Source organism: Nyctereutes procyonoides, unplaced genomic scaffold (genome assembly GCF_905146905.1).
Source record: "Nyctereutes procyonoides isolate TBG_1078 unplaced genomic scaffold, NYPRO_anot_genome, whole genome shotgun sequence".
Lineage (NCBI taxonomy): Eukaryota > Metazoa > Chordata > Mammalia > Carnivora > Canidae > Nyctereutes > Nyctereutes procyonoides.
Window position 1 is genome coordinate 42,505,312 of NW_026575142.1, and position 15,377 is coordinate 42,520,688.

Here is a 15,377-nt window from a genome sequence, read left to right on the forward strand (position 1 = left end):
AGTGGCTCGTCTGCTGGGTGCAGTGCTTTTCTGCAAATCTTCTGGGCACGATCTATCTCCTGGGCCTGGTTTTGGGGTTTTTCTTTTTCCTTATTTTTTCCTCCCAGATTTTCTGGCGTGTAGGTTTTTCTCTCAAAAAGAAAACAGGTGCATTTCACATCTGAAAGTGCCTTGGTTCTGCCCTCACCGTTGATGGCTAGCAGTTGGGGGCTCGGAGCCACAGGCCTCAGATCTATAGCCCTAGCACTTCAGCCTCGGAGCTCAAGGAGCCTGCATGTGCTTCTCTGACTTGTGGGCTCTTCTCTGTGTCCTCAGGAATTTAACAATTCTAGAAAGAGATTGTAGGAGTCTTACATTCACTGTGCCCCATGCCCTGGTTCTGAAGATCTAGGTCTTCCTGCCACCCTGAGAAACGAGTCTCCTCCCGCATGTAGTGTGTGCTTGGGACACACCTCTCCTCCTCCTGCATCCCAGGGAACCAGCTGTCTGTGCCGGGAGAGCCGGGATTTCTGAGGGTGTACACTCACTCTTGCCTTCACAGTGCCCTGCCTTGTCCCAGGGCAGCCTGATGAGTGCAGACTCCCTGCCTGCGGGGACTCTGACACCCGCACTGTGTGTGTCCTGGGGTCAGAGTCCCTTCTCTGCCAAGTGGCTGCTTCTGCTCACGACCTAGGTTCTTTGGTTCCCACCTGGGCACTGAATGCCAGGACACAGCAAAGGAGGGCATCCCTGCCCTGGCGCCCAGCTCACCGCTCCCGAGAGGCGCTCCATAGGCACCTCAGGCTCATCGCGGGTGGCCTGTCCAAGGGTGAAAGGCCTTAGGGTTCCACAGGGCTGCGATGCACATGCAGGGCTTTGCTGAGAGACCGCATCCACCCCGCAGGCTGGCTCTTCCCTGTGGGTGGCCTCGCTGGGGCAGGAATCTGTCCTGGATCTTGAGGGAATCCTTAGCTGTGGTGCATCCACTCCCACCGTTTCTGCTTAGAGATGTTTGGCCCTTTGACCTGAGGGGTGGTGGGGGTTTGGTCCCCACTTCCTGGGGCTGGCTCCTGCTCCCACAGCAGCCTCCCCCAAGCCTCGATTTGATCCATCCCCTCACGTATGTGCATGTGTCCTGATGATACGTGGCACACATGCAGACAAGTGCATTGAAAGCACACAGTTGGACAAGTAAGGACAGGTGCCCATCTTGCCCACTCGGTTCCGTGGTGGCCCGGCCCCCAGCACCTTGGTATGCAGCCACGTGCTGATGTTCACCATCCAGCAAGGGTCTTCTCAGGGTGGCTCTGGGAGGCCCAGTTCTCTCCCAGGGACTGGCTGCCGTTCGGAGCTCTGGGCCTCACCTTCCAGAATTCTCTTGAGGGGTTTCCAACCCCCTTAGGGATCTGTCCAGTGAGGTTTCAGGCTGTTAGGGTTCTGTTATGTAGTCTGATCATCTGCGTATCCAGCAGCCAAGTGAGAGGTGACACCTTCTCCCCGTGGACCACGGTGCATGCAGCCCTTGGCCACTTGCATGCTGAGCCCTCCACTCCCAAGCAGTTTCAGCGATGCAGGTCTTCATCTAGCTGCAGCTGGTCACGGGCAACGCTGGAGGGGATGTGCAAATTTAAATGTCCAAATTCCGTATGTTTAAAAAACAAATAGGAAACCAATTCAGCTGATTATTACTTTCTTTTCCAAATTTATCGTCCATCTAGTTTCATCCAGAAGAGGCTTGTGTTAATAGCGTGACTTCTGATTCTGGGAGCTCGGCAGCCTGAGGGCCATGAGATGGGAGACCGTCTCCATAGGTCTCTGCTCCTGGTCTCAGCCTGACTTCACTTCCAATATTAATTGCATTTAGATATTTTAGTGAGTTGGTGTTTTTTTTATTCGTTTAAAATCTACATATTTAGAATGCTACTAAGTCACCTTCTAGCACATAAGGTACCTGTGTCTTCAACAGCACCTGTGTCCTTGCTCTACTTACTGCATTCAGGAGTCAGTGTTTGTGCTGCTGCGTCATGGAGCAGAGACCACACTTCTGTATTCTTGAATAAATTAACAAAAAGGCATCTCGGTCCACGTTTAATATGGGGCTTCGGGGGGCACAGCATGGTTTTTGCCTCCTCTCTTCCAGATGACACAGTCGCGGCTCTTGCAGGGTTTGGAAGGGCCTGGAGTGTGGCCTGGATGACCCCCAGAGGTCAGCACTGAGCTTCCAGCACCCTCTCCCAGCGGTCAGCCTGGTGCCAGTGAGTTGCGCCAGCACAGAGCCCCTGACGCCCCTGCTTGTGCCCAGTTTGACTGCAGCACCTTCTTTTGCAGGGTTGTGGACATCCTGCTCAAGGCCATCATGCGCACCATGTGGTTTGCCGGCGGCTTCCACTGGGTTGTCGTGAAGGGGCAGCAGGCCTCGCCACCAGAGGCAGCCATCCTCACCCTGGCACCACACTCTTCCTACTTCGATGCCATTGCTGTCACCCTGACGATGTCGTCCATCGTGATGAAGGCAGAGAGCAGAGACATCCCAATATGGGGAAGTGAGTGAGCACCTCCCCCAAGAGGGAGTGAGCCCCCCCACCCAGGGAGTGAATGAGCCCCCCACCCAGGGAGTGAATGAGATTTCTCCCCACCCCAGGAGTAAGCAAGGAGCTCCCCGCCACTGTCCTCCCTCCTGTGCGTGGACCAGACCTCATCCTGCGGGTCAGTGCAGGTCATACCCATGTCCCCCCGCTCCACATCCCCCCCAGGCACGGACAAGACCCCATCCTGCGGGTCACACCCCACATCCTCCCCTCCACATTCCCCCTCCACATCCCCCCCAGGTGTAGATGAGACCCCTATCCTGTGGGTCAGTTCAGGTCACACCCACGTGAAATATACACTTGTCCTGGAGTCTGTTCTGTATCCTTTGTTGTGGTTTCTTCTGGAATGTTAATCGCTGTGGGTTTTATTTTTGCCTCACGAACACGTGCCCCAGACGTCCTGAGGTGCTGAAGTGCTTCCTTGAGTTTGTCCGTCCAGAATGCAGGGCCTGTATTACAACAGCATCCTCCAAGTCCAGGGATAGCTCAGTACGCTGCTTACTGGACCCAAAGCCCCAGCGCCCAGGTGTCCTGAGGCCTTGTGACAGATTCCCAGGCTGGCGGCTTCAAAGAGCAGGAACGTGTTCTGACTCAGTTCTGGAGCTCCAAGGCCAAGCCAGGGCGTCCGGGGCCGTGGTCCTCTGAGGGTCCTTCAGGGAAGCTCCTTCCTGCCCCTTCCTATTCCTGATGCCAGGTCATCCTGGGCTCATGGCCTTGTCCCTCCACCTCTGCCTCCCTTATCTCAGGCCTCCCCCATGTGTCTCTATGGGTTTTTTTTTACAAGGACCCTGGTCCTTGGATACTCTAGGGTCGTTTCCAGATCCCTAACTAATTATATGTGCAAAGACTTTTCCCAAAGAGGGTTTTGTCCGCAGGTTCCAGGGGTTACATCTTTTGGGGGCTCTGTACCATTCCTGTGGGAATCTTAGGGAATGGGAATGGGGGGGCTGTCCCTTTATAGAGGAAGGTGCCTTCCTATGCCCGGTCCAGCCTGGAGCTGCCAGGGGGGCCCTGCAGGGGCCATTCCTTGCTCTTGTCCCTCTGGTGTCTTCTCCAGGGACCACAGCCCAGCTCTGCTCCTCCTCCCGCTGCTCTGCCCCACCGTTCCTGCTGCACTCTGCAGCCTCTCAGTGTTCAGACCATATGTGTGTCGTGCTGAGCATGTCTGTGGTGGATGGAGCAGGGCTGGTCTGGCGGGAGGTGCATGGTGCTGGGGCCCCAGGGTCCTCACTCCACCTGACTTCTCTGAATTCTAGAGAATTTTCTGAATCCTCATGAATGAGTGTTAGTGTTCAGGTGACGCTGATAAGAGAACATTATGTACGTGTTATGTCGTTTTTCTAGCAAGTGGGGCATTTTGAGAGGGTCTAGCATGTTGTGTGCTTTGGCAAAATAGCTGCTAACTGGCATTTATTTGATTGCGGATCAGATGGCTTCTGCTTAGGCCGCTGCCACAAAGCACCACAGACTGTCTTTTAAACAACACGTGTATTTCTCACACCCCTGGAAGCTAGAAGTCTGGGATCAGGGTACCAGCAGGCCAGGGTCCCGGCAAGGGCCTCTGCTGGGTTGCAGACAGCCACCTGCTCGCTGTGTGCTCACACGGTACAAAGCCGAGAGAGGTGCTGAGCCGTTGGTTAGGGACCCTCCGTGGTCTTGCCCCTGGGAACGGTGACGCAGGTCCTCTGTGAAGACAGAACCGTGTCATCCAAGGTGGTTACAGAACAAAAATGAAATGAAGGCACAGCTCCTCCAGAGGAAGCGGGACAACCCTCCTCTTACAGGAACTTCCTGCAGGAAGGCATGCAGGTGCTTGGGGAGGCCGGCCCTGGGCATGTTGGGCTAGTAACTGTGAGCCTCGTCCAAATAAAGGACTATATATATGTCCTGTCTGGAGAGTGGAGTTAAACTGAGTATTTTCTGAAGCCCAGGCAGAGACTGGTAATTAGCAGATATGGAGTCCACTTTAATAATGCCGAAGGGTCCTCACAGACTCCTGAGCGTGAGGCGGTGTGGTCCCTGGTGAAGGGTGCAGGAAACTTTCAGTTTTGTGGAAATGTCACATGTTCTGATTTCTTCTTTTCACTTTTAAGCTTAAGGCTGTGGAATGTCAGCATTCTGGGGAAGTTCTGGGGTTGGGGGCGTGTCATCTCCCCTCATTCACGCACAGATTACATGAAGCCGCCTCTCCAAGTCTTGCCTTCAATTATGGCTCACATCACAAGTCAGTTGTAGAGGCTCATGGTTGCATCTGCTCATCCACCTCCCAAGGTCAGCGAGCTGAGCCCCATACCGTACCCTCCACCTCGGGGTGTCGGAGGGAGGACCACCAACATGCCCTCCGTGTGCAGGGACCTTCACATAGACTGTACATTCGCAGTCATTTCAGAGATGCCTTACAGAGATACATGTGGAGGGATGATGGACCTTACAGATTTTATTACAGATTTTAATTAAAACTCAAACATGGCACATCCCAAATTGCATCCCCTACTCCCTGATTTTGAAGGTAAATATGGATTCCCGAGAGCAGCACGTGGCCAGTGGGCTATCGCTGGCCCTGACTTCTGGCTCCTCTAGTATGTGTGGTTTAAAACACGATGCCTTTGGACCCTCTGACAGCTCACAGCTTTGGTGAAGAGATGATTGTTAAAAATATTCAAAATATTTTCACCTTTGGATTTACAAACACCAGTGGGGGTGATGAGCCCAGTGATTCTTCATTCCTACATTGTCGGTTTACATTCTGCATCCTTGATGTGGACACCTGGGCGTTTATGAACCTGCATGGACTACGAGAGGACAGGGCCTTCTCACATTCTGGCGGGATGGGCAGCCCGGGCCTTTTTGCAAACCTCGCACCGGGCTTGCTGGACAGCCATGTCTCCTGTGTCCTCGAGAGTGGGCTGTTCAGTTCTGGGGTCTCCACTGTGGGGTTCACCTGGAGGTCCCCCGGAGGAGGTGGGGTCTGAGATTTCACGTAGAGGACGAAGCCCTGTCATCCTCGGAGTCTGGGGAGCTTCCCCCCAGCTTCTGTGTCAGGTTCATCCCGACGTCGTGAAGAGCCATCCTCATCCATTGTCACCGGAAGAGGGACCTGTGAGCCCGACTGTGCTCTGTGACACCAGCCTTCCCTCCCAGCCCTGAGAAGATGGCAGGGCTGGTGCAGACGTGGGACCTGCCAGCTTCACTGTGGGGGCCTGCGGGTGACCCCCTCGTCCTTCCCCACCGTGCATCATCACAGCAGAGTCAGGAGGAGTTGGCGAGGAATGAGGGAACAGGGAGAGAAGTTTCCACATGCTGGGGAAAAAAAAACATCACTGAGGCCACACGCGGCTTAGATTTTATGAGCCTCCGTAGACCTGACTGCATAGAATTTTGTTCCGTTCTTATAAGTGAATTTTCTTTTCCCTTTGGAAGACCTCCCGGAAAGAAAAGTCATGACATATTATTCCTTATGAGTGATAAAAACGCTCAGAAGAGAAGCCTGGAGCTGAACCTGGACCCCCCGGGGATGTGCCCGGCTGTCTCGGTCCCTCACACGTCCTCCCCCAGTGTCAGTTTGGGGTTTCTCCTCTAAGGAGTACTTTCCCATCTTTAGATGCTCTTGCAAGAGAACCAGGCTGTTGTTGCCATCAGCTTTGGTCTCAGGGGCATGTGCCACGTGCCGTGCGTGGCATGTGTGCCGTGCTGGTTGGGACTACCGCCGTGTGTGTCCTGAGGCCCCTGTGATCGAAGGCCGCGACCTGGGTGGCTGAAGACCACAGATGCTGATTTTCTCACTCTGCTGGGGCCGGATGTTGGGATCGAGGTGTGAGCAGGGCAGGCTCAGAGGGAGTCAGTGCAGGCGACTGCAACCTCTGGCGGGTCCCCAACTCCTGGAGAGGACGTGTCCCCAGGCTGTGGGCACAGCACTGCAATCTTGGCCTCTGTCGTCCCGGGGCCTCCTCCCTGCATGTGTGTCCTGTCTCCCACCCCCGGAGAGGATGCTGGGCACATGGTCAGGCTCCCCCTAGTCCACCGCCAAGTCATCCTAAATCACTCACACCTCCAAGCACCATATTTCTAAATAAAGTCATGGTCCTGGGTACCTGGGGTCAAACCATCCACCGGTGTCTTTGGGGGACACAGGCTGCCTGGGATAGGCTGCTGGGGTTTAGGCCAAGTACCTTGAACCCTCTGACTCTGAGCATTTGACCCCCCAGCCCTTCCTCTGTCAGCAGAGGGGGCACGGGGTCAGCCTTACTCTTTTCACTCGCTCCTGGTTTACAGGCTGGGGGCACCGGTGTTGGTACTTCGGGCCTTGCAGATCGCGTGGCTTCGTGCCATCATGGGAGGCAGCTTTGATGATCACTGACCCACCACCTGCCCTTCATTTTGGTGCTGCCCTTGGAGCATCTCAGGGGGCTCCCCTCCACCCTGTGCCAGGGGCAGCCCCTCATCCTGCTACCCCACACAAATGCCTCTCCTTCCTTTCCAGCACTGATAAAGTACATACGGCCAGTGTTTGTGTCGCGGTCGGACCAGGATTCCCGCAGGAAGACCGTGGAGCAGATCAGAAGGCGGGCGCAATCAAATGGGAAGTGGCCACAGGTAACGCAGTCCAGCTTGCACTCTGAGCAGACTGATGCTGGGAGCCATGGTGGGGACCTAGAGGTGGGGGCTGGGCCGCAGGGACCCACGGGGCCAGAGCTGGCTTTCCTTCCCTGAGAGCTGGGTCCTTTTCCTTCATTCTATGATGAGCATGAATCAGGATTACACTAAGTGTCAGGTACGTCTGGCCCTAAAGTTCTAAAATGGAAAGAAATGAGGAAAGAATCTTCCTATGTATCTCGAGTTCTCCCCGGGCGGAAGTTGGCTAACCTGCCCTTGGGGTTGGCGCAGTGTCCCACCTGAATCGCATGCCAGCGCCTACCGTGTAGCCATTTGCTCCTGAGAGCCCTGGATGGGCATCACCCATGACTGTCTAGCTCCTGAGGGATTGCCAGGACCCCTCAGCCAACGTCATCTCTGTTTCTTTGAGGCAACATTGAAAAGAGGAGGGATCCCTGGGTGGCGCAGCGGTTTAGCGCCTGCCTTTGGCCCAGGGCGCGATCCTGGAGACCCGGGATCGAATCCCACGTCAGGCTCCCGGTGCATGGAGCCTGCTTCTCCCTCTGCCTATGTCTCTGCCTCTCTCTCTCTCTCTCTGTGTGACTATCATAAATAAATTAAAAAAAAAATTACATTGAAAAGAGGAGACCTATGGACCATCGGTTCTGGTTCAGGGACAGTGTAAGGCCTGACTCCCAGGCACCCTGCCTGTGGGCAGCCCCTTGGCGGCTGGGACATCTACAGTACCTTGGCTGCTGCCCCACAGCTGGGAGCAAAAGCATGGGCTGTATTTTCCAACACGTGAGGGAATGTTCATTTTACATTCTGTTGCTGGAGGTCAGTGTGAGAGCAGTTTGGAAGTTCCAGGGGAGCATTTCTCCACAGGTCCTGTGGTGTTTCTGGCTGCTGGCGCATCTGTGCCAGGCTCTAGCCCTGGTCCCGATGCCTTCAGTGAGGGGCGTCCACTGTCCCCTCCACTCTGCCCCCGTGGTGGCTGCCCTGAGCTAATGCTGCGCCCATGCAGCTGTGGCTGGCCTTGTGGGGCCGTGGGCACCCCTTGCACTCTCTGAGGTGCATGCTGTTTGCATCTTTGCATTGCTTCTAGAATTTGATAGAACCTGTAGTTAAGAGAGGAAATCCGTTCATGCTTCCATCAGGCGCCGTAACTGTTTCAATCGAATGTGATTAAAGCAGCTTAAGCACGTCAGCAGTGCAGAAAATAGACTTATTCAGGATTTCGTTTTTTTAAGGCTGACTTTTTTTTTTCTTTTCATTCCAAGATGATGATTTTTCCAGAAGGAACATGTACCAACAGGACCTGCCTAATTACCTTCAAGCCCGGTATGTGCTTTTCTTAAATTCTTTGTTTTTTCTCCATGAGCAAGCGGTGGAGACCATTGCTCCAGTGGCAAGGCCGGATTCCCATACAAGTGCCACTCAGGCTAGAGATGGTCCTGGTCCGTCCACTGCAGAGCAGGCGGGGCCTGTGGTTTCCCTGAGATGGCACAGCCAGCGTCCATGTGAGGAAGCCTCCCGGGTACCCAGTGACCCTGGGCTTGGAGGGCATGGCAGGAAAGCTTGTCCTGCCCTAGGGCCAGTGTGGGAACTGTCAGTGGACGACCCGTGGCCCTAAAATAACCTGATGCCCCTTTCCGTGCAGGCGCCTTCATCCCCGGGGTTCCCGTCCAGCCTGTGGTTTTACGATACCCAAATAAACTGGTAAGAGTGTTTTCCTGGGATTCTGCGAATTGCCTGGGCATGAGGATTTCCACTTGTTTCAGCGGGCAGCTTCTGGTCGGTCCCACTGTTCAGAGCAGCTCAGTGTTTGTGCACAAAGTCCCATCATCATGGGTCATGGAGCGTCGGCCCTTCCTCCTGGCCGATCAGTCCTGACGTGTCGATGCAAGACGCCCCCCGTGTCCTCAACCACCCATCTACCTGGGAGATGTCAAGAGTGTTGAGGGTCTGAGGCTGGAGGCAGTGAGAGGGATTGGGTGACTGTGTTTAATGTGCCTTCACTGTACACCTGCTCTGCGCGGGGCTCTTCACCTGTGGTAACCAAGCAAAGTAGGGAAGGGCATTTGGGGCCCGAGCACCTGGGCGATCTTGACAGACCCCCGCTCGGGGGAGGCAGGAAGCCTGGATGAAGACACTGCGGGGTCTGGTCGGAGCCCTGCTGTGGCCTCTGCATATGTGTCTGTAGAAGCAGCCGTGGTCGGCCGCCTTCCTCGGGACCACACCGAGCTCCCGTGGGTGCTCTTTGGTGCTGGCTGCATCTCATTTCTGCTGGAAGCCACTTGGGGTGGATGTCCTTGCACCTTGACAGGTGTTGGGCTCGCGCAGCCAAGACTGGTCCAGGCACTCGTGTCCGTGGGCGCTGGGTGCACCGCACTGTTCCTTGGTCAGGGCACGGGTTGGATTTGCTCATTGCGCTGAGCTTTCTCCCTGTCACAGCGTGTCTGTGACGGCAAGACAGAAGCTCCATGGTCACACACAGTGGGTCTGGAGTTGCTCATCTAGACGCAGCAGATTCTGTGTCCGTCTGTGGTCCTGAGGGGCTGGCCCCCTGTTTCTGGGCCGTGCCCACACACCAGACCCTGTATCTACAGGTGCAGACCCCTCAGGACAGTCAGGAAACGAACGTCAGTCAGAATCAGTAGCCACACAAACTGACGGGTGGAATTATCCTCTCAGCACATAAGTCCACCTGAAGACGTGCATTCGTTAGCCAGTGTCTGGGGATGAGAGAGTCTGTCGTCTGTGGCATTCTAGCTTCTCCATTTTTTAAATTTGACTCATCAACTTAACTTAATCAAGTTGCCCTTAGTGGGTTCCAGAAGCGTTCAGCTTCATTGTCAGAGAAGCAGAGCGGCTGCTCTGGGCTCTCTTCCCGGGTCTGTTGCGACCGTCGGCTGCCTCGTTCCAGGAAGAACTGCCACTGATGGCTCCACGTGCAGGCCTGTGCGGAGGAGGAGTGGGTGGGGCCGGGTGGGGGGGCTCCCAGGGGCCCGTGGGAAGCGAGCAGGTGGGTGCAGAAGAAAGAAACTCCCTCGGGGGACCAGCTCAGGGCAGAAACAGGTCATGTGTCCTCTGGCGTCCACACCTGGGAGGCTGGCGCAGCTGCCAGAACTGCGAACGGGAGCGTCCCCTGCGCTCAGGGCTCGGGGCACACACAGGGCCTCCAGGGGTCCTGCTGCCCCCTCCCGAGCCTGGGCTCGTCTGCTGGGCATCTGTGGCCAGGCGTTGAGGCCAGAGACCCAGGGGTGCAGGTGGGTGTGGGTGGGGACAGGCCTCACGTGCAAGTGATGCTGACAGCAGGGCTGGTGTCACGGGACTGCTCACAACGCCTGCACTGAGCAGGCTCCTGTGCTGTAGACTGAAGTTGCCAGTGGCCCCTTGAATGGGGTTGGGAGTGGAGGTGGGGCAGGAAATGGGCCTGGGGTGCCCTCTCAGGCAGTGCCAGAATTGCTGACTTGGAGCAGAGGGAGGAGGTGAGTGTGTCTGGATGGCCTGTAGGCAGCAGGCACCCACCTGCCTCCTTGTCCCACAGTGGACTTGAGGGGGTGGTACTGGCATGTCTGGGGTCGGAGGTGGACCAGGTCCAGGGCCGGCCTGAGGGTGGGCACAGCTGTGGAGGGAAGGACGCCCCACATCTGGTTGTGACTCATTTTGCTCCTTTTCTATCCCCAGGACACTATCACATGGACGTGGCAAGGACCTGGGGCGTAAGTTATACACTGCGCTGTCTTGTGTGTCCCATCCTCCTGGAGAGCTCAGGGGCCACTTGGGTGACTGCCCTACACACTGATTCCTCCCAGTCAAGTTCCACCTCCTTTGAGAACCACATGTACAAACCCAGCCTGTTCTCATGCTCCCAGATTCTAGGACTAAGTCAGTTATCGTCAGCTCCAGTGGGAGGGTGACCTAGAGCTGTTGTCAGCTCAGTGACCACTGTCACATCCGCAGCCACAGCTCCCAGAGAGAAAGGGCTGCGGGGATGGCTCGGGGGCTCCGGGCACCTGGCGTTCACAGCAGAGGGTGGCTAGTGGGGCTGGACGGCCTTCCCAAGGCCCCTGGGCCAGGCATAGGGAGTGGATGCTGGGGAGGGGCGCTGAGGGCAGCATGTGTGGGTGTGGTGTTAGCATGGCTGAGGCGGGAGCCTGCAGGGCATGGTGGCCAGGCTCGGGGTGGCCATCACGGAGCAGAAGCCAGGTACAGTTAAGCAGTGTACAGTGTACATTTAAGCAGGCAGTTATCCCTGGCCGAGAGGAGCGATGGACCAAGGACCAGGGACTCTAGGTGGCACCCTATCTCCAACTTCTGCAAATAGAAGGGTGGTGATGCTGGTTCTGAGGTCAGGAGTGCTGGGGCCGGCCTTGGGGTTGGCATAACTTAGGGTCTGTTGAGTCTGCATCACTGGGGACGGCTGGGTCACAGGCAGTGTCCCGTGGTTGAGGTTTCCAGCGTGGAGGATACAATGAGGAAATAGGGGCACCCACAGGACAGAGGAAGGCTGTGGGAGCGGGGGAGGGACAGTGAAGAACCCCATGTGGTAAAGGTAGCCCTGTCCTTGTCACTGTGGTGTTGGGTTCACTGTAGGTTGAGGGAGGCACAGCATCCCCGTGAGAAATAACTGCCTGTAGTGCCCTCTGCAGGGGAAGGGCGTCTGCAGCGTTGGCTCCCAAATTAGAAGTCATTTAATTAAAGACATTGAGAATCTTTTAACCTAAATGTTTTAAATCTGTTCGTTTTTAAGGTTGAAAATTTTGTGGCTCACGCTGTGTCAGTTTCACAACCGAGTGGAAATTGAGGTTTGTATAGATGCAGCATTACAGTGTCCTATCAGAGTATGCAGGTGTGGTGTGAGTGCATAGATGCCACGTGCTGCGGAGTCCTACGGGGGTCTTGATGTGATGCAGGTCATATGGGGTCTCGACGTGATGCAGGTTATCAGGGGTCTCGGTGTGATGCAGGTCATCCAGGGGTCTCAGTGTGATGCAGGTCACAGGGGGTCTCGGTGTGATGCAGGTCACTGGGGGTCTCGGTGTGATGCAGGTCATTGGGGGTCTCGGTGTGATGCAGGTCATCCAGGGTCTCGATGTGATGCAGGTCATAAGGGGGTCTCTGTGTGATGCAGGTCATACGGGGTCTCTGTAGATATGATGTGACCTAGTGTGTTATGGACTGAGCAGCACAGTGTTAGGCTGCCTTCCCTGGGGTCTGCACAGACACGTTATAGGATATTGTGCTGGTGTCTACACCAAGCAGGATGCAGTGTTGCCTTGTCCCCAGGATGCACTGTACAAGTGCAGCATAATGTTATCTGTGCAGACATGATATGGTACTGGTGTCTGCAGGTGCGTCGTTAGGTAGTTGGTGTCCATAGAGATGCCATGTTGGTATCTGCACACATGACCTCCACAGTGTCACGCTGCTGTCCGCAGGCACGTGTCATACAATGTCACATTGGTGTCTGCCAGATACAATATGTCATCTGCCTTGCTTTGAAGTCTTTCCTCCTCCTCTGCTCTTTAGAGCTTCCTCCCCATGGTTTTTCACCAGGCATGCGTGTCTTGCGTGATTTTGCAAGATTCAGATGGGTTTTTAGAAATCTACAGGGAAGTTAAACCTTTCTTTTATTAGGGTCAGCGTAGCTTAAAGGCATTTATAATTGGCACCTATGCAGTGAATTCGTTTTTGGCATCCTTCCATGGTACCAGTGCTGCTGAAATTGGATGGCAGATCTGTCATACTGACTTTCTGTTTAATCCGTGGTCAGATCACATAACCAGCCTCCAGCTTGGCCCCCTGGATGTGTCAAAGTCAGGACACCCATTCTCTCAGCTGGATCATCCACATTCGTGCGTGTACATTTTATCCAAGTGGACAAGGAATAGAGTTCCTTTCCTTAAAAAAGGGAATCAGTTGGCTGGTCCGGCACCTGAAAAGTAGAGTGAGCCCAAACACAACATACAAAGCTTTTAATGAGGCAATTCGGTACCTTCCGATGAAAGTTGCCGAGTTGCACTGAATTTACAAATGAGCCTGGCCATCAGCCAGGTTCCAGGTTTTTCACTTCAGTAGAACATAAGCTGCTTAATTACAACACACTGAGCCAAGAGGTCCCTGGCCGGGGTCCAAGGGTGGCAGGCTGTCCACACACAATGTTGCATGTGGCTCGCCTGCGGGCGGCCAGGAAGCAGTTGTGTAGTGGGGCTTAGGGGAGGACGCCTCCAGGCTGCACCGCTCTGTCTCGGGCCTCGTTCCCCGTTGTAAGGGTTGAAAAGAAACCCTGACTTTTTGAAGTCACTCAGAACGTCTTTGCATGTGCTGTGCCAACAGGTGCCGGTGGTAGAGTAAACCGTCATTGTGGTTTCCATAGTGTTCAGAATAGGGTAGTGGGTGAGTGAAAGCACGTGATGGGCACTCATACGGCTCCAGGGTGTGCCTGTGTATTACGTGTCTGTACTGAGAGAAAGCTCAGCGGTCTTTACCTCATCTGCACAGCCAAGTTGGCAGCAGGGTGTGGGACTTGCAGGACTTAAAATGCTGCATAAGTGTCGCACATGCAAAGACACACGGTCACAGGACAACTTATTATGATCTCACAGCAGTGAGTGTCACATCTAGCAGCCTCTCCGTCATGTGGAAGTGATGTATTATCCCCAGTGCAGGCTGAGACCTTTAGAAAGGGAAGTATCCAAAGAGTAAGCATCTGTGGGAAATACGATGCACTTGCAGCAGGAGCTCTGTGTCAGGAGAGTGGTTATTCCCGCCGGGCATCGTGGGTTGTAGTCACACCTGGATGTGTGTGTGCGTGTGCATGTGCACTGCGATATCGAAGGTGGTTCTAACGGAAAGTGCTCTGACAGTTAATTGTGTCGGACGTGTCGCTGTCACTGTGGGGCCTGGTAATACGTGTGGAAGTAACGCAGCTCTTTCTCTACTCTCAGTTCCTCCCCGTGTACAGCCCTTCGGAAGAGGAGAAGAAGGACCCTGCGTTGTACGCCAGTAACGTACGGCGCGTCATGGCAGAGTGAGTACCCTTCGTCTTGCCATAAGGGAGTCAGAGGCATCTGCTGGGACTCCTGACCCTCTGTGATCCCCCGAGTGTTACTCAGGGCTCCTGTGCACCTGCTGGTTCCTCCTTAGCATCACACAAAACATAGTCACCAGCATTCAGGAAACAGGGCTTTGCGGAAGTGATGAGTAAGTGTTGACAGCATGTGGGCAGGATTGTGTGTGGCCACTCACTCTGCATGCGCTGTCTCTGTTGGGTCGTACTTCTGGACCTGCTTCATCACTGCTTCACTTTATACATCGCCCACGTGTAGGTAGGAACCAGTGACCACGGTGTGGGACCTGTGGGCCAGTGGTGGGGAAGCTGCGCCAGGCCACCCATGGGATCCAGCTAGCAGACCGTTCGCTCATCTTCCTCACCCTGTTGGAGTGCTTGTGTGGTGTTTGCTAGTGTTTCTGTCCTCTTTCCAGTTCACTGTGGGAACCACACACCTGATCTTCTAAGATAATGGGCACGACTCCATGACAAGCATGGGAGCACTTGGGTGGTGTGTCGGCTGTTTGGATGCGGTGATGTCAGCCCGTGCCCTCACCCGCTGTGTCCCGTCTTCTCTCCTGTCTTCTGCTCCCAGGCAGCAGAGGCTGCGGCTGCTGTGGTGGGAGGGATCTGGGCAGCCCTGTGGCTCTGAGGCATCCCCTGTGGGTGGCTCGTGTGGCTTCGGAGCGGTTTTCCCAGGCTCTGTGGCAGGGCTCACATGACCAAGGTGTGACACAGACCCCATCCCCTTGCCATGGCGGATCAGACCCCCCCCACATTCGTGTCCTCTGGGAGACCAAACTAAGCAAAACCATAACCTCAGTACGTCAGTTAGAAGCCTGCAAGGTGTTCACACCGTGCACACATGGCCCTTAGGCAAGGAGGCACTAGGGACACAGTCCAGTGGGTCACTGCCACCTCCTCGGGCACCTGCTTGCCCTCGGCATCCCGCACTCGGCCATCAGGACGTGGCTGACTCCTAATTTTGGGGAAGTCGAGGAGTCAGACTCCTTGTTCAGCCTTTCCATACAGAACAATCACAGAATCAAGGGCTTAACGGGTTAGGTGTAAGGGGGTTTTTTAGTGCACGGTCAAATAAATTAGCTAATAACATTTAAGAACATACGTATCGTGAACTTCCCGTTAGTGGAGGAGAAGCA

General features: G+C 55.0%; 1 protein-coding gene across 1 annotated transcript in view; it reads left to right on the forward strand.

Annotated features, from left to right (window-relative positions):
- The window catches only part of LPCAT1 (lysophosphatidylcholine acyltransferase 1), a 46,236-nt gene that overhangs the window by 21,114 nt on the left and 9,745 nt on the right, over positions 1 to 15,377 (forward strand). The window contains exons 3-9 of the mRNA XM_055308405.1: positions 2,308 to 2,522; positions 7,048 to 7,160; positions 8,441 to 8,501; positions 8,821 to 8,879; positions 10,851 to 10,885; positions 11,917 to 11,971; positions 14,114 to 14,196. Coding sequence (XP_055164380.1) covers positions 2,308 to 2,522; positions 7,048 to 7,160; positions 8,441 to 8,501; positions 8,821 to 8,879; positions 10,851 to 10,885; positions 11,917 to 11,971; positions 14,114 to 14,196 — 621 coding nt within the window. The remainder of the gene's footprint in view (positions 1 to 2,307; positions 2,523 to 7,047; positions 7,161 to 8,440; positions 8,502 to 8,820; positions 8,880 to 10,850; positions 10,886 to 11,916; positions 11,972 to 14,113; positions 14,197 to 15,377) is intronic.